Consider the following 18830-nt stretch of genomic DNA (forward strand, 5'->3'; position numbering starts at 1 on the left):
TAATGATATAACGTGTTTTATTGGACACCTTTACACGGGTGTGGGTGGGACCTATGGGTGGGACAGGGCATCAATGACAGCCTCAGTGAAGTCTCGGCAGGTGGCATAGCCACCCATGTCAGGAGTTCGAACCTGTGGGGGAGAATTGTCATCATCCTGTGGCCTGGGCCCATCCCTAACCCTCCCCTAACATAACAGTCCCTTAAGGAAGCCAGCCCCAGGACAACCTAGGCTCTGCCCAGAAGGTAATTATGGTCTACAGGTTTAAGGGCTCTTGTCTGGTCCACTGTACTGAAGGGAGGTGTAGGTGGTATGGTCCTCATGAGGTTGGAGGGAATAAAGGGCTCTAGCCCCCATAGGGGTGCAGGTGGCCGATGACAGACTTGATGAAGTCGGTTGTGGTGCTGTAGCCGCCCATGTCTCGTGTCCGCACCTACAGCCACCACCGGCAACAGCCGTGGGGAAGAAGAGAAGAGAGCCCATGAAGAAGGGGTAGGGCAGTGTGATGGAAATGGAAATCCAAGAAGGGGTGACAGGCCAGTAGACAATGCAGCAGAGATGCAAGGAAGTGGCCAGGTTGGAAGAGCATGGGCTAGTCCACTCAGGTCTTCTGAGGGCCAGAGCCACTATTAGAGCTATGCTGTGGCCGGAAGAGAATGAATGGGCGGCTGAGTAGGAAGTCAGATGGCAAATGCAGATCAGAGACAGGATGAGGATGCGTTGGAGGAAATAAGGAGACAGACCAAGTGGGAGGAAAGAAACAGGCAGGGGAATGCAAATGAGGATGGGCTTCCAGGGTGGAGGTGACTGACACCCCCATGCCTCATCCTGCCTGCTATCTCCCTCTGCCCGTCCATCCCCCATACTCTCTCCGAGAGAGAGCTACAAGTTCAGCATTAAGATGGCCCATAAAAGAGCCAATGGATGGAGCAGGAAAGAAGGAATAGCAGATGGCAACTAAGAGGCAAAGGAGATCATGATGAAACAGCCAAGAGAAAGGTGAAGAGTAGCCCTGAGGGGTGGGGGAAGATCAGAGAGCAGATGTTCTGGGGACCTAGAGAGAAAGGAGGCCCCAATTCAGGTTACCCAGAGAGCAGAGCCAAGGCCTTGAACCCCACAGCCTTTCTAAACTCACCTTGCCAACTTTGATCACCTTCTTCACTGCATCTGCAATCATGTTGGAGTGATATTCTAGACTGTCAATGTGGACAGGAAGAAACTGAGATTCCCCGCTCGTCGGCACCCGTTTCCCCACCTGTGCTCCCTTTACAACACCCGCCTCCCCCAGCCCGCCACATCCTACCCACAACCTACTTGAGGTGCCGTAACATGTTGGAAGCTGACAGCAGCATGGCTGTGGGGTTGGCTATATTCCTACCCACTGCCTGGGCAAATGGGTGCCGGGCGCCCTGTGGAGAGAGGGGCAGGCCAGAGTCACTGGGAGCAGGTTATGCAGAGGTTAGGGTCAGGGGAAGGCATTAGGGCAGAGAGGGGTCAGGCCAGGAACACTGAGAAGAGGCATGGAGGGAGGGGGCAGAAGCAGGCCAGGGTCACTTAGGAGGGGGTCACATTTAGGGGGAACTACCACGAGGGCCCTCAGGTCAGAAGAAGGCCACAAGGCTAAGAGAGGAGGTGACTTCACTCACCATTTCAAAGACTGCATACTCTGCACTGTAGCTTTCACCAGGGACCACACCAGCTCCCCCAACCAGGCCAGCAGCCAGATTGTCAATAATGTTTCCATAGAGATTGGGCATCACCAGCACATCAAACTGGTAAGGATTCTGCACCAGCTGGGGCGGGGAGAAGAGAAGTAAATTCCACTCCCTGCCTTCCCTCAGCACTGTGAGAGTACAGACACGAGGAGGACCTTACCTGCATGCAGCAGTTGTCTATGATCATTGTGTCAAACTTGATTTTGGGGTACAGTTCAGCAACTTCCTCACAGCACTGCAGGAACAACCCATCCCCAAGTTTCCTGCCCGTGGACCAAAGGAAACAGATTCAGCCAAGAGAGTGCAGGGGTCTACCTTCCCAGGAACCTACACCACACAACCACTTTCCTCACATGATATTGGCCTTGTGGACAGCCGTGACCTTGTCCCGCCCCTTCTTAGTGGCATAGTCGAAGGCAAACTTTGCAATCCGCTGAGATTTGGTTCGAGTGACAATCTTCAAGCACTCGATCACGCCCCTCGCACTCTGGGTAAGAAAAGAGAAACAGCTGAGTGACACTAGAAAGAAGGGAAGAAGGAGCTATGTCTCTCTCCCACCTTCACCCTTGCGCTCCTCAATTTCTAGGGCCTCACCTCATGTTCCAGAGAGCTGTACTCCCCTTCTGTCTGTTCTCGAATGATCACCAGATCGAGATTGTTGTGTCGAGTCATGTACCCAGGAAGTGACTTCACATGGACGACATTGGCAAACAAGTCCAACTTACGCCTAGGGGTGGAGCAGAGCCATCGGAACTGTGCCTGGTGCCCCCGTACCCCTCTGACCCAAGGCCCTCACCACCTACCTTAGTCGCATATCGTAGGAGGCTAGTTCCCCCTTATACTCCATCGGGGTGTGGATCTTTCCTGCATAAACAAAGTTGCAGGGGCAGGGAAATGTCAGGCACAGGCCAAGCCCAAAGAAACCCAAGTCGGTGTCTAATCCCCTCAGTGACATAACGCAACCCAGACTCCCATCTCCAACTCCCAAATCAGTGACCCTTAAATTCCTCTGGAGGCAAGGGGCAAAGAACAATGCAGTTAAAACCAGAGACATTTTGTCTACTGTTTTTATTTTTAGTCACCATATTTAATTTATGTTGAAACCTCAACATGAGCTAAAAAGAAGACAGAAGATTCTTTTCATGTTATCAAAGAGCCTGGGTCTAATATGTTGAGAAACAATGCTAGAGGATCTGTGACCTTTCTTGATATTTCTGTGTCTACGTATATGACATTTTTTCAACCAACAATTACTGAATATCAACCATGTGTAAGGTACTAGGGATACCAACCAAAAACACAACACACAACTCCTGTTCCCAAGGGGCAAACAATGCAGTGGGATAAACAGATAATATAAAATACATGATTAATGACGTACATAAAAACACAGAAAGGAAATTCCCTCTGGTAATATCAGGAAATGTGAGAACAGCTGACACTCCAGCCAGATCTTATGTTTAGTGAGTGTAGGAGGTTGAACAGTGACCCTCAAAATTATATGTCCATGCCCTAAACCCCAGAACACGTATATGTGACCTTATTTAGGAAACTAGTGTTTGCAGATATAATTAAGGATCTTGAGCTGAAATCAACCTGGATTAGGGTAGTCCCAAAATCCAAGTACTCATACAAGAAAAGGAGAAACAGATACATAGGCACAGAGAGGAGAAAGCCATATGAAGACAGAGGCAGAGATTGGAGTGGTGCATCTACAAGCCAAGAAACACCAAGGAATGACGGGAGCCGCCAGGAACTAGCTGGAAGAGCCAAGGAAAGTTTTTCTCTTAAGCCTTCAGAAGTAGCCCTGCCAACACCTTAATTTCGAAATTCTGGCCTCCAGAACTGTGAAAGAGTAAGTTTCTGTTATTTTAAGCCACCAGGTGTATGTTAATTGGTTACAGCAGCCCTAGGAAACTAATACAGTGAGTGAGGAGGATTCTGACAGGTAGCATCAGAACATTCTGGGCAGAAGGAACAGCGTAAGTCAAGATAGTAGTACATGTATTTGAAAACTAACATAGCCTAGTGTGACCAAAGCACAGAACAAGTGTTGGAAAAACAAAGGCAGAAAAGCTGAGGGTCACCATAGAAAGAACTTACTTTCCTATGCTAAAGCAAAGTCATGCTCGTCTTTCCAAGAGAAGAGATGTAGACGACGGACTGCAGGGGCAGAACTGGAAGCCAAAAAATCAAATGAGGATATTCAAGTAGGATAGCAGAGGGCAGACCGAAAAGAGGCGGCTAGAAGTGGGATTCCAGAAACACACTTAACAAGACTTGATGACCCTGTGTAGCCCCGTGGAGCCCTTGGAGCCTTCCTGCAGACAGCTCACATGATCTCTCAACTAGTGGTCCCAACCGGAAGGAACCAATGCCTATGAATCCGGTGGGAGCTTGGAGCAGTGAATATATTAGTATGTGTGAAGGGACGTTTAATGAACATTTGTTCATTTAATTTTACATGACACATGGTCAGGGTAGCAAGGGGGCACACCTACCAATGATGGCCACCTTATTCTCCTTCATGGAACTCAGCACTTGCTCCAACTTCTCCTCAGAAGCCATATTCTGCACCTCGCTCAAGTAATGCTCCTGGAACTCCACTGGGACACTGGCAGCCTGCGGGGACAGGTCCAAAAAATGGTATGGTCAGGATCAAGTAAGGCCTCTCCAACCCAGGCCATGGTCCCTGCTGGCTGGTTCCCCCAGGCCACTTGCCTTGAACACCTCTTTGACAGCGTGCATCAGCTCAGGTCCCACGCCATCTCCCGGCAGCATGGTCACAGGAAAGGCGCCCTCCACCGTCACGTCCTCGGCCTGTGACCGGAGCCGTTAGAGCTAGAGCTGGGGTGGACGCAGGGGTCTTGGGGAACCGGCGACGGGTGGGGGAGAAGGGCAATGGGGGGTGGGCGAGACTCCAGCGAGCCTGCGCTTACTTACCTGGTTCCGCGAGGCGGCGCGCGCCACCGCCGAGGTACAAAGGCTCCTCCATGCCCTGGGGTTCGGGGCGGTGAGCAGCGCCTGCGGCAGAGACACACACAAGCCTGTGAGGTCGGGTCTGGAATCTCCAGACGCCAAATACCACAGCGAGCCCGGTACACACCCGCTGCTCCCCGGCCCGCCCCCGGCCCGGCCCGGCCCGGCCTGCCCCCGGGCCTCACTCGGGTCAACCAGCGGGCACAGCTGAGAGCCGCCATGTTCTCCGCAGGAAGTCGCGAGGGAAGTGACGCGAGAATGCCGAGCAGCCGGCCCCCTGACTTCCGGTCCTGCGCGGGATGCGGGCTGGTTCTGCTTCTCTTCCTTCAACCGGCCCCCGCGCCCACTGCCCTTCCTCCTTCTCTTTCATCCTCTTCTCCTCACCCTGGCGGCTGACGGGACATACAACCATTTTGTCTATTGCTTTAGTTCCAGTCACCGTATTTGATTTATGTTGAAATTTCAACATAACATTAAAGGGGACTATGAGATTTCCTATTTATCCGACGAAGACCTGAGTGTCACAACAGTGGAGACACAAACTGGGGAATCTATCTTAATGTTTTTGTGTCCGCGTGTTTTTCTTTCAACCAGTGCTCGCTGACCATATCGCGGGCTTTAAAGGTGTTCAGGAACACAACAGTCAGTGGGAGAAGGTGTGTGTCTGGTTTCTCCTTCAAGCGAGCCTTGCCAGTTTCTCAGTCTTATTCAAGTTTCCTCGTTGTTTTTTCCTGTGTGCTCTTGTTTTTTGCTCCGACACTTGTTTCTCTTAAGACAGTGTCCCAGGCGTGAACTCCCCTGAGCAAGGACCATAAATGGAGACAGAACTTACTTGCAGCATGTGAGTGTGACTAAAGGAGAATTTCGGACTGGTTTCTAAAATTCTAGTCACATGCTGTTTATAAGTGGCATGCCTAAAAGCAAAATGACAGGAGGATTTGCCTAAGCCAGTATTCTGGAAGTGTGGTTTGGGACCAGGGGCACTTGTTTAAAACGCAGACTTAAGAGTCCCACCCCAGGCTTGCCGAATCTGAATCTCAGGATTGGGGCCCCATAGAATACATGTGTAAGGGGCTCCCCCAGATGATAACACATTGAAATGTAAGAACCACTAGCTAGGTTCTGCGATTTGTATACCTCATTCATCCAAAAAGGTGCAGGGCATTCTCCCAACCCAAGGGAGAGAATGCAGTGGTTCTAACCTTGGGGACCCAAGCAGCGGCTTTGTGCCTCTGTCTCTACATTCCTTTAGGCGTGGTATTCTCTACATTAGTGGAATGAAGAGATTTCTAGATTTAAAGATTAGATAATAAATTTGTAAGAGTCTTGAACAAATAAGGAGTGCTGTGTAACTGTAAGGCTATTATAAATATTATAGTTAATATAATTTATTAATGTATAATATTAATATAACATACTCCTCCATCTCCACTCATATAGCCCATGAAACAAATCAAAACCAGAGAGTATCACCATCTTGTTTCCATAGATTCCCTAGTCCCAACTTCCACCGTATTATTGCCGTCCACCATTTTTCTCCTCCAAATATCACTCGGTCTGATGAAGAAAAAGTGGGAAATTTATTCTTTTTAAAGACTATATTTTCTGTTACTTTAGGAAATTTAGAGTGGGAATGAAGAGAGATGTGCCACCTTAATCCATTCTTTGGTAATAATCTAATTTTATCCCAGAAATACTAATTTTCTTGAGGGTAACTACAACACTATTTCCATACCTAAACTCTGCACAGACCTAAGTACAGATGACAAAACAAAATCTGCTAACTGATGTAATGGTATGCAGCTCTCATCAACCGTTCACAACTAATGAAGGGTACTAATTGACTCAAGCCAAAAAGATGACACCATCGTTGTCTGAAGGCCATTGTGTTCTCCCTGCAAGCTTGGCGAGCTCTCCTGGCCTTTGAGCTCCCATGAAAGCATCTCTCACTGATACTGCCTGAGAATAGGGAAGTTCTTTAACCAGTCTCTTGGGCAGGGGTGGGAGGTTAAACCATCTTGTTCCTTCTAACTGTTGTGGAGCATATATGAGTGTTCAGTGTCAGGCTGGGTGGATTGAATGTCAGTGCCCGAGGCCTACAAATCCTCTAGTACAGGAGTCGTAACTTGGGGTCCACAGAGCCTCCAGGTGTCCATAAATACAAAATCAGTATCATGAACTTGGATGGAAAATATCCAAAAGCTGTATCTTTATTCTCACTAACTTCTAATTGAAATTTAGCCTTTCCTTTCATTATAAATGTAGAATGAAATTACAGTGCTCCTGTAGTACCCTTGACTTTGTCACTAATAGAAATAATATTTCATACCACATTTCAGTTTAGGAAGATATCCTGAAATGTCATTTACTCTCATCCCCACTTTGATATTATTTGACCCAATGCTAGATTTTGTTATTTAATGCATTAATAAAGCAGCACTCATAGTACTACGTTGCAAGGTTACTTATTAGTATTATATGTCAATATAATGAGTTTTCTTTATAATCCTATTTGTTTTATTTTATGCATTTAAAATCCTTTCCAAAGAAGAGGACAGGGAAAGGAACTCGGCAAGATTTGGCCTCAGCTTTACCTGGGGAGCTCTGGAGCATGAATGCCGTCTCAGGGTTGTCCCAATTTGAGGCAAGATTTAATAACCCTGCTTCAGCCCTGCATGGTCTAATCTTCCAGGCATCTCTGGCTCTTAGAGGCTCCATCTGGCCATGGACAATCCTGCAGATAAGTGGGTATCTGAACAATTAACCAACACCTGAAGCAGTTGGGGGAAAGATGCACCAGCTGGCAAAGAGCGTGTGGCTGAGACAGCTACTACCCCGTGGAGGTGAGAAGGAACATGGTGTACGGGGACACAGTGAGGAGAGCAGGTGTATTTGAGAAGGTGAGGTACAGTGAGGAGTCGTGAGTAAGACTGGTGCAAGTTCTAGGACTGAGAGAAATGGAGAGGGATTTATGAGCAGAGCAATACTAAGGACCCTGTTGGGATGGTTGTCGTGATGTAATTGTATGTGATTTTATGGAAAAAGCCAACACTTGGGTTCATCCAAAAGTAGTATTTTGCTAGAGAGAGGTGAAAGTGTCGGCAAAATGGGATTGCGAGGGAAGCGAAGGCAGTCAGAAGAGATGGGTAGGCAGGTGAGAAAAGGCTCAAAGGTCCCAAAGTATTCAAAGAGTAGTGCTCGTGGGATCCATTGAGCACGTAAGGTAGAAGGAGAGGAGGGTGTCACCACCAGCAGTTGTGGATGCCAACGATGATGAAGGCCCAAATGGGGCTATGAGAGTGGCTGCCAAAGAGACCTCGAGGACAAACCTGCAGGGGAGGACTCAGACCCACAGTATTAGATGGGTCACAGCTGTGTCACCGTGGGACTCACCCAAGATAGTGTCATCAGCTGAGGCAGAAGAAAGGCCAGGATCCAGGTGCCAGGCTTACATCCAGGGCTAGGATCCTTCTCTTGGTGAGCAGGAGAGACCAGGAGCTCAGAGACTGAGAAAGGTCATACCCGTGACTGGGAGGAGCCCCCCCCCAAAGTAGAACCTCCCTTTTCTGCTAATTTGAATGTAAAATGTTGCTTGGGTATTTTTAATTAGACAGTAAGTAAGTGATTACATTCCTCTTTTTAAAAAATACTATATGTTATAAATAAGGCCACAGTTTCTTACCACCCCAACCACAGCTCCCAAGCCCCAGAGGCAGTCCCAGAGCAGTCGTCTCCTTCAAAACCTCTATGCTATGCATGTACACGCCCCACACACACATACACAGAATATATAATATTATTTTTAGTGCGTGGGTATGTGCTTCAGAATAAATAGTTTCATACTCTATAGACTTACCGTTCTATCATTTTTTCACTCAACACTGTCTTAGAGACCTAAGATAGCATGTCTTAAAGAATGAGCAGACTCGTTGTTTTATTTTGCTGCATCGTGCTCTATAATGTGACTTTGATGAATTTATTGAGCCTCTCTCAAGTTGATGGATACTTTGGTGGGTTCTAGTTTGGGTCATTACCAGCAATATTGCTGTGTATATCCTTGTGCGATTTTCTTTGTACACATGATACATGTTACAAAATGCCCCCAAAGCACCTGTGCCCATGTGTATTTCAGTTATGAATGTGTTCTGCTGCAATAAACAGAAAAATCATTAAACAAATAAGGGTTAAGTTTTTTTCCCTCACTCCTAAAGGTAAGGAGTTACTGGGATTGGTTTAGATGCTTGGAGATGCCTCCTAAGATGCTCTCTAACTTTCCACTCTGCCAGCCTTAGCGTGTTGTCTGAGATCCTCATCCTTGGTGCCTCCTATACGCCATGCGGCTGCTGCCTCTCTGGATATCACTTCCGCATTCAGAACTGGAAAGGGAAAGAAAGAACAGTCCCAGCCATATCTGCTCCTTCTTATCAGAAATGTAAAAGCTTTCTCAGAAACACTCTCAGCAGATTTTCACTTAGGTATCACAGACCAGAAATAGGTCCATGACCACTCCTACTGCAAGGGAAACTGGAAAAGATGGGAAGAGGTTTGTCTTGATTGGCTTAAACAAATTCTTCATACTCTGGCTGCACATTAGGTTCACTTGGGGAGTTTTTAAAAATACATAGGTATGGCCCCTACCACCAGAGATTTTGATTTTTTTATATAATTTGTCTGGGGTGGACCCAGATACTAGTGTTCTTTAAAAGCTCCCTGGATGACTCTGAAAGTGAGAACCAGTAGCGTATACCAATCATAATCCTTCAGCTGCGGCTGGGCAGGTGTATGTGTGCAGTTAGGATTAGTGAGTGACACCGTACAACATAACAACAGACCTAACAAGAGAGGGATGCATTTCCTGCTCACATAAAAGTTCACTGATAGCCAGCTCAGGGCTGGACTGGTCCTCCCGTGTCCGAGGCTCAGACTGTTATCTTGTTGGTCTACCTTGCAAAGCCTCCATTCCCAAGTTCATTCACGATCCAAGACAGGTATTCTAGTTCCAGCCATCGTGTATGTATTCCAACCAGCAAGAAGGACAGGAAAGGAAAAGAGCAGAGGCCCTCAGCCCTTTAATGGCACTTCCTGGAAGTTACACACACCATTTCTGCTTACATCCCATTTGATACAGAAATGTGTCAACCTTTTTATTCAAAGCTCTAGCTCTCTTTTTAGAAGGCCTCCTCTCCCTTAAGATGATAAGCATGAGCATATTCTCCAATATATTTTTCTAATGCTTTTATGGTTTTGTGTGTTTATATGGTTTAGGTCATTAATTTATATGAGACGTAGTTTAGTTTTGTAAAAGTTGAAAGATAAATACCTAACTTTATTTTTCAAAAGCTTAGCTAATTGGGCCGGCCCAATGGCTCAGGCGGTTAGAGCTCCATGCTCCTAACTCCGAAGGCTGCCGGTTCGATTCCCACATGGGCCAGTGGGCTCTCAACACACACATACACACACACACACACAAAGGCAAAAAAAAAAAAAAGTAAAAAAAAATATGAAAAAAAATAAACCCTTAAAAAAAAAAAAAAAAAAAAGCTTAGCTAATTGCCCCAGTATCATTTATTATCTTTTCCCCCAGATAAGAAATTTTACCTTTAGCAAATATTAAATTCCCATGTATTTATTAGGTCAAACCATGTGAAATCGCTGATATATATCACCTCACCCAGATTTTTTTTAATTAAAGTTTATTGGGGTGACAATTTTTAGCAAAGTTACATAGGTTTTAGGTGTACAATTCTGTAATACATCATCTATATATCACATTATGCTTCACCATCCAGAGTCAGTTCTCTTTCCATCACAATACATTTGATCCCCCTTACCCTCATCTACCACCCCCCTCCCTCCTTACTCTCTGGTAACCACTAAACTATTGTCTGTGTCTATGAGGTTTTTTTCTTCATTTGCTTGTCTTGTTCTTTTGTTGTTTTCAGTTTTATATACCACACATCAGTGAAATCATATGGCTCTCGACTTTTTCTGTCTGACTTATTTTGCATAGCATAATATTCACCCAGCTTTTTATTTTCTCAATGATATTTGTCACTACTAGATATTATATTATGTATTTATTTGGTTTGTTTATTATCTGTGTCTCTCAATTGAATGTAAGTTTAGTGAAGGCTGGGATTTTATAATTTTTGTCAACTACTAGCTGATATCTATCTGCTAATTGAATGAATGAGATTTATCCTTAAAGCTTTTTAATGTTGAGCCATCCTTATATGTTAGAAAAGCCAACTTGGTTGTGGTATATTATTCTTTAAGTATACTGCTCTGTTTGATCAGCCAACATCTGCTTAAGGCATTTGCATCTGTGATCTTAAAAGAGCTTGGATTTCTCTTTGTTTGTGCTGCCATCATCCAGTCTGGGCATCAAGACTGAGACACAGGGCTTTAAAAAAAGAGATGGGCATGACCCGGAAGTGGACAGGGGTTAGGAACTATTGGGAGATACGATTGGCCCTAAGCCCTGAGTATCCCTGCACATTCTCATTGGATGTGCCAAGAATGCAAGGCCCTAGCTTCTCTTTACCCACACCATTTCTCAGACTTCTATTTGCAGTGAGTGACCTTGAGGGATGGGGTAATATCTCCCTCTAGGACAAAGAGCAAGCTTGCTTATTTCCTACTATAAAGAGGTGGGTTCTCCAAACTCCATGTTCTTCAGATGCAACACGAACCTACTACTTGCACAGCGTCTCCTGGGCCTTCTGTGGGACTTGAGGGGAAGGGAGCCGATGTAAACGTTATGCTATGCTGCTTGCTGTGCCATGAGGAAAAAGTCCTTTGTCTCTGACCCCGGAGTCTCATCTTGGCCAGTATTCATGAAATAGTAAGAGGCTTATCAGCAGGGTGAATTCAAATGCCAGACCCTAATAGTTTCGGCAATGAGGATGGGATGCTGGCAGAGACATGACTTTCTGGAAGAGGAAGGACAAGGATCCTGTAGGCCAGATCAGGGGACATGAAAAGATTCCTAGCATATGTTAGTGAAAGCTCTCAACCAAATGGTGGGTGTCAGGGCAAGGGTGGCTAGTGGGAGGGTCTCACACTGTCCTGCTGTTAATGCGGCCAAGCAGTGAGAGGCAGGATGCGAACAAACCACCGGAATGGTGCTTTGTTCCTGCTCACTCCTCCATGCAGGAGGTGGAAGCGGTGCCATGACAATGAGGCAACAAGGCCCACAGCCCCACCCCAAAGGCCGTGGGAATGTGGCTGCTGAATCAAAGGGTCCCCAAAGCTGAAATAAATGGTATCAGACAGGATGTTTGAAATAGAGCTTTAGGTGAACCAAAAACATTTCCAGTTTATTGGGTTGAGCCCCACAGTTGGCCATTCAAACCCAAAGTGAACAAAAGCTTTGCTTACTGTCACAGAGCTGGTCTCTCCCTCTAGCTCCCCATCCCTCTCTCCCCATACTACACCCTCCCCTCAGCTGCTTTGATGAAAAAGCGGAGTGTGCTGGGAACTTCGTGGAGGTGAGGGCTTCAAACGTTTAGCTGTGTAGGACCCAAATGCCCATGTCACCATCTTACCTAGTCCTGTGGATGGACTCAGGCAGGGGTGGCTGAAGGCATCAAGGAATGCAGTAGCCCTGGGCTCGGGTGCCGTCTGGACTGACGCAGGAGGCACACAGGGGAGGGAGTAGTGGCGTGCCAACCCTGAAGCCAGACGCCAAGAGAAAATAAAAGCCTTCCAGCTGCCCCCCGTGAGCTGGCGTCCCCCACCACTCAGCTCTCCCTGCTCTCCTCTCTGGAATAGCATGATGTCCTGCAACTATTTCCATTAAATTCCTTGGTGTGTTTTTCCGTAAGGTAAGAAAATCGCCCAATTTCAACTGATGGGCTTTGAGCAAACTTTGCAGTGGGAAAGGGAAATTAAAGGGGCCCTGTAAGTGGGTCCTTTGGGCCAATTCAATATACTGTATTGTCATTGGGGCTGCCACTGCTGAAAGCATAACTGTTATTGATGTTCTTGTACTGTGAATGCCCATAAGTGTCAGAGGGGATTCACCCAGTCAGAGACTGCTGTGTGTACAGAGGTGATTCCTGAACCCTCTGGGAAGGTCCAGAAGGAACCGTATAGGCTACCAAAAGGAGAGACGTAAAAGGGAGAGAGAGACTCAAGGGCTGCAATTACTCAGAAGCCGTTTTCCTGCACAACAGCGCCACCTGCCGGACACAGTTACCAAGTACATCCCTTTTTAAAAGGAATCTAACTTGTTACTGACCTATGGAGGTCCTGTGACTCTTCAACCTGACATCCCCATTTTGGATTTGGTGGTTATCAATGGAAGGGTACAAAAGGCCTTACTAGTCAGATGGAAATGCTATGTTCAAGGGCACAGCTGGCCTAGCCCTAACATCCGAGTCTTACAAGAAAGAGTGGCAGCAATCCATTTGGGGAAAACTTCATTCCTTCACTTTATTAGCTGAAGCAAAACTGCTGGCTCAGTGGGGCTCTCAATTTACAGAGAGTCCCCTAAGTGTGCCTGCCTGGTTCGCTGCCTGATACCATGCTGACTCCCGATGGTATCCACGTTCAACTTCAGCGCCAGCTATGCAGAATCAAAAAACAGGTATGGTCATTCTGCTTACGGGGTAGAACTCAAGGCAGTGCCAATAGTCCTGGCCAACACTTCCCCTGATGAAACTTGGTACATTTTTACTGCCTTTTGTGCTGTTTTCAATAGCCTATCTGTCTTGTCTGCAAAATTGGCAGACATTCTTCTTGGGAGCAGCAAACTGTGGAAACAAATTCAGCTGCCAATCAGACAGCCTGGGTCATTCATGGAGATGCTTGTGGTAAAATCCCACCTAATAAGACCAACTGGAATCAAGCTTCTGATCCAGCCTGCGCCACCCATATAACCACCACCACTGGATCATTGCACTGCTCATGGCAACACAGCCACCGTGAAGGACTAGGCACAAAATAAAGAACTGTATGTTTCTGGTGCAGAAGCCACCGCTACATACCAGACTTGTGACTCTTCCTGAGAGTTGAACTGTGTGTCTTACATTAAACAGGACACATCGCACAGGCACTGCTCCCACCTGCTCCTGGATGATTGGCTACCTCAGTCCTTTAACCCCCTCTCTGGACTGTCATTGGTGCCTCACTGCTGGAAGCACATTTTCAAGTTATAGTGTTACTGTTCTAGTCTGATCAGGATACTCTGGCCACACCATTTTCACCCTTGTAACTAAGCCATGTCAAGATTTTGGCATTTCAGGCCATCTACAGTCTGACAATGATGTAATCTTTGTTGCAAAGCCACCCAACAATGAGCCAATAGCCAAGGTATTTGGTGACCATGCCATGCTACCAGGCATCCCACATTATTGAGCACTGGAATGGCCTCTTCAAAAATAAATTCAAAAAGTTTCCTTATCTCCTTTTGATCCACACACCTTGGTGAGGCAGTGTGGTCATTGAATGCAGCTGTCCTCAAACAAGAATCATCTCTTCTCAGCAATTTCCTGAGTAATTATCAGGACAAAAGAAATGGAAGGTTATAGAGACTTATTTTGAAAATTTAGGATTTTGACTATTGCTGAGCATGATACTTCTTCCACCCTAACAATAACCCCAGGCCAGCCAAGTTGGTACACCCTCCAGGGTTTAGCCTGGCAAAGGGAGCCTGCGGGGTTCAAACTTCATTCTGGTTTGGTCCCCTGGATTCTCCTGATGGATTTACATGATTCTAGGTCATAAAATGATGAACAATTGGATGAGCACATTGCTTGCCAAGTCCCCCTACGCTGGCCCACACAGGCCAAGGTGGGAGAGATATGATGGGTCTCTGTAAATTTTCTCCCACTCATACCTGGCCCCTCCAGATGAAACATCAGTATATGAGTTAGGAAAAGCCTGGCGAAAAGGTGAAGTTATAGCTACTGGAATGGGATACACTGCTTTCGTGGATGTGTAGGCCTGGTGAGAAGACACCTTAGATGCCAGTTGGTGCAGTAAGGGAAGATGGTTAATGTTCTTTGTCCTCTACATCCAGCACTACAGTCAAGAAAACCATCACCGAGTTATCTGAATCAAGCTACAGCTGGCAACTTGGCCACTCTGGATTTGTCATCCTGTCCTCATGCTATAGAAACAGAAGAACTCATGTGGGCATGGCCATCCTGAACTATTTGTGCCCTTTGCCATCAATGGCAGCTCTTGACTATGGAACGTCACCCACCCCCATACTTGTATAAACACACCATCCAGCACAACCTTGTTTCAGTCTGACTAGTACAAATGCATGTACTTTTCCTGTCACCTGAAGGGCCTTGGCTCATATATGGCAAGCAAGGCTGCAACTGTTTGCTAGCACTGTCCATGTGGCTTAGCCAAACCAGTGTAATGGTGATACAAATCAGATTTAACACCAGATCTTGAACTGGAATGACAAGTGTGTTTGTACGTGACCTTTCAGGGTGTATATTTGCATGTGGGCCGTGAAATGTCTCTCCATTAGGGATGGGGATTGCTTTTTGGCCCATCTGTTGCCTCCTATAATTATTGGCAATGACAGCTAAGATCAGCAGAGTAGTCTAAAATTCACTTGTGAGAATTTTAATGGATAATAAATAACCTGGCTTTAGACTATATCCTGGCTGTCTGAAATAAGATTTACTGATCCCTTTGGAACTTATTCACAGGTGACTGTATGGGGACCCTGGGTGGCATGGTTGAAGTCAACACTTCAGGTTGGCCTCATTTTGCTGCTTGAAGTTCTATTGATAGTAGCCTTAATTAAATTCTGTATGAGACAGATTGAACAGATTTGATCTCAGCCTCTGGTGATCAGATAAATCAGAGTGGCAGATAGAGTGACTTACCCATGTGAATATTCAAGTTCAGCCAAGAATATGTAGGGCCAATTGTTGGGAGAGGGAGGCTGCCATAGGCCCTGTGCATTACTGCTCAGTTTTACTGGGAGTGCCAAGATCATAGAGCCCTGACCACTCTGCCTGGACTATTTCTTTTTCTGTAATTAAAAAAAAAATGTTCAACTACAGTTGATACACAATATTCTGTTAGTTTCCAGAATACAACATAGTGATTAGATAGTTATATAATTTGCAGAGTGATCACCCCAATAAATCTGGTACCCATCTGACACCATTCACAGTTATTACAATATTATTGACTATATTCCCTATGCTGTACTTTACATCCCAATGATTATTTTTTATAACTGCCAATTCGTATTTCTTTTTTTTTTTTTTTTTAAGATTTTTTATTGGGGAAGGGGAACAGTTCTTTATTGGGGAACAATGTGTACTTCCAGGACTTTTCTCCAAGTCAAGTTTTTGTCCTTTCAATCTTAGTTGTGGAGGGTGCCGTTCAGCTTCAAGTTGTTGTCTTTTCAGTCTTAGTTGTGGAGGGCTCAGCTCAGCTCAGGGTCCAGTTGCCTGTTGCTAGTTGCAGGGGGCGCAGCCCACTGGAGGAATTGAACCAGCAACCTTGTGGTTGAGAGCCCACTGGCCCATGTGGGAATCGAACTGGCTGCCTTTGGAGTTAGGAGCACGGAGCTCTAACCGCCTGAGCCACCAGGCCGGCCCCCCAATTCGTATTTCTTAATCCCTTCATCTTTTGCACTAAGCCCCCAACCTCCTTCCCATTTGGTAACCATCAATTTGTTTTGTTCTCTGTATCTATGAGATTCTTTCTGTTTTGTTTGTTGTTTGGACTACTTCTCAAGGTTGTGTGTGCAGCAAGCAGCCTTGAAGAATGAAGTAATGTCTCTCTCCAGGATAAAGACCGTGCTCATTGCCTTCTACACAAGAGGTGGGTTCCCCAGTGCTTGTGTTACTCAGACGCAGCATAAGCTCACTGTATGCACAGCACCTACAGGGCTCTTTCACAGTACCGCTGTGGGACTTGGGAAGGTGGGGCAATAAGACATGATGCTTTTGCTACTTGCTGTGCTGTGAGTAATAAACTTCTTTGTCTCTGTTTCCGGAATCTCATGTCTTCTGCCAACATCCATGAAACAATAACAAGTTAATTTATTAGCTTGAAAGCAGGGCAAAATCAAATCCCAAATACTTATATGTAGTGGAATGAAAGAAAATAAACGGTAACTGCTAGGAAGGGCCTTAGGAGAAAGGCTGTCCTTGGGTGTTGTCTTAGTCTGCTCAGGCTGCCATAACAAAATGCCATAGACTGGGTGGCTTACACAACATTTATTTTCTTACAGTGCTGGAGGCTGGGAAGTCCAAGATCAAGGTACCAGTGGTTCAGTTCCTGGTAAGGACTCTCTTCCCTGTTTATAGATGGCTATCTTCTCTCTGTGTCCTCACAGGGTGGAGAGAGAGAGAAAGAGATAGCTCGCTCTAGTCTTTCTCTTCTTACAGGAGCACTAGCCCTATCGGATTGGGGCCTCGTCCTTATGATCTCATTTAACTTTTATCACCTCCTCATAGGCCCTATCTCCAAATACAGTCACACTGGAGTTTCAAGATCTGGTGTTAAATCTGATTTGTATCACCATTACACTGGTTTGGCTAAGCCACATGGACAGTGCTACCAAACAGTTGCAGCCTTGCTTGCCATATATGAACCAAGGCCCTTCAGGTGACAGGAAAAGTACATGCATTTGTACCAGTCAGATTGAAACAAGGTTGTGCTGGATGGTGTGTTTATACAAGTATGGGGGTGGGTGACGTTCCATATTCAAGAGCTGCCATTGATGGCAAAGGGCACAAATAGTTCAGGATGGCCATGCCCACACGAGTTCTTCTGTTTCTATAGCTTGAGGACAGGATGACAAACCCAGAGTGGCCAGGTTGCCAGCTGCAGCTTGACTCAGATAACTCGGTGATGGTTTTGTTGGGGCTTCAACATATGAATTTCAGGGGGACATAAACATTCAGTCCACAACAGGTGTCATCCAGGTTTCAGTTAAGGCTGGGGGTGAAAGAAAGCTCTAAAAGAAATGTTGAGAATATGAGGAAGTTGGCTAACAATGGAGAAGGGATTCTGAAGGGTATGGCAGAAGTTTTGGGAGATGAAGAAGTGGTGGAGGATGAGTCAGGGCCAAGGATAAACAGAGCCTTATGGGACTGAGTATGTGGCCAGGAGGGCCAAACTTTGGGATCCAGTTTCATAGGTGAGTGAAAAAACAGGCATGAGAAGCACAAAAACAAACTTCTACTTAGTTAAGGTTATTAAACGTCTTCACTAGGAATACTAGACAGAAGTGAAAATAAATGAACTACTCTTACACACAACCCAGATAAATCACACAGATATAATGATGAACATAAGCCAGAAACAAAAAACTGCATAGTATATGATATCATTTATATGAACTCCAAGAATGGGAAAAATCAGTTTACAGTGCTAGAAGTCAGGAGAGGAGTTACCTCTGAGAGGCAGGAATTGACTGAGAAGTATTAGAGGTAGGATGTTGGAAATGACTCGTGTCTTAATCTGGGCAGTGGTTATATGGGTATATATGTGTGTAAAATTTTATCAAGATATACATGTGCAATTTACTGTGTTATGTCATAATAAAAAACATTAAAAAAATAAAATTTGGGCATTGGATCAGATTGACCATCCACATACTCGTACATTTCACCTACATAAAACGATCTTGCTAGTAAAAAGAACTGCCCACATACAGCCTGGCATAGACCCTTCATCCTTTACTCTTGTTCAAATAAGGGGAGACTTCTGTCATTGGGGCCAGCACTGAGGTGTGCTAGAGTCAGCTTGCACAGGCTCTGGAGAACTTATTGTGCACGTCTCTTCCCAACGTGCTCAGTAATAGCACGTTGGTACATAGTTTGAAATCAGCCATGGCGGGAAACACATCCTGAAACACATCCTGAAAATCAGTGAATTCTACAAATCGAGTTTCATTTTTGAGAGGCATTGTTAAACACTTATTGTCATGCCACTGGACCCTTAGTACCCCAGGCTTATGCAGGAAGCAACTGAAACTGAGGGTAATTAGGTGATAATATTTGATTATATTAAATATAATAATAATTAGGCAATGATATCGCCTACTCAAGTCTCCAGACCCCAAATCCTTCTCATCAGGTGGTGCATTCAAAGGACCTGGCTCCAACAGGTCAAGTGGCCACTGAAGGTTAAGAGGGAAAGCCC

At 45.7% G+C, this 18830-nt stretch overlaps 1 protein-coding gene across 6 annotated transcripts; it reads right to left on the reverse strand.

Annotated features, from left to right (window-relative positions):
* On the reverse strand, window positions 1–4937 carry IDH3B (isocitrate dehydrogenase (NAD(+)) 3 non-catalytic subunit beta). Of its 6 annotated transcripts, XR_013992284.1 has the most exons (13): window positions 4880–4929; window positions 4659–4739; window positions 4437–4535; window positions 4217–4337; window positions 2519–2579; window positions 2310–2442; window positions 2069–2202; window positions 1876–1978; window positions 1647–1793; window positions 1315–1409; window positions 1136–1196; window positions 228–433; window positions 1–132 (listed from the first exon to the last, which is right to left on the reverse strand). XR_013992284.1 is itself a non-coding variant. In XM_081034066.1 (12 exons), the coding sequence occupies exons 1-12, from the start codon at window positions 4913–4915 to the stop codon at window positions 52–54; spliced, it is 1152 nt and encodes a 383-aa protein (XP_080890192.1). In that variant the 5' UTR covers window positions 4916–4937; the 3' UTR covers window positions 1–51. The 6 variants fall into 6 exon arrangements, 5 of the variants coding, with proteins under 5 accessions (XP_080890192.1, XP_080890194.1, XP_080890193.1 ...); XM_081034066.1 differs by lacking the exon at window positions 228–433 and having other exon boundaries at window positions 4880–4937; XM_081034068.1 differs by lacking the exon at window positions 228–433 and having other exon boundaries at window positions 4437–4562; window positions 4880–4934.
* Window positions 4938–18830: the final 13893 nt, after the last annotated feature.

Source organism: Rhinolophus hipposideros (genome assembly GCF_964194185.1).
Source record: "Rhinolophus hipposideros genome assembly, chromosome: 22".
NCBI classification, from domain to species: Eukaryota; Metazoa; Chordata; class Mammalia; order Chiroptera; family Rhinolophidae; genus Rhinolophus; species Rhinolophus hipposideros.

What these genes read in the sequence shown, in the direction of transcription:
- IDH3B (XM_081034065.1), bottom strand. Translation starts at nt 4,915, where the DNA reads ATGGCGGCTCTCAGCTGTGCCCGCTGGTTGACCCGA. An exon ending in AGTATGCAGTCTTTGAAATG is followed by an intron (nt 1,410 to 1,646) that starts GTGAGTGAAGTC and finishes CTCTCTCCACAG; the next exon opens with GGCGCCCGGCACCCATTTGC. An exon ending in AACATGTTACGGCACCTCAA is followed by an intron (nt 1,197 to 1,314) that starts GTAGGTTGTGGG and finishes CCACATTGACAG; the next exon opens with TCTAGAATATCACTCCAACA.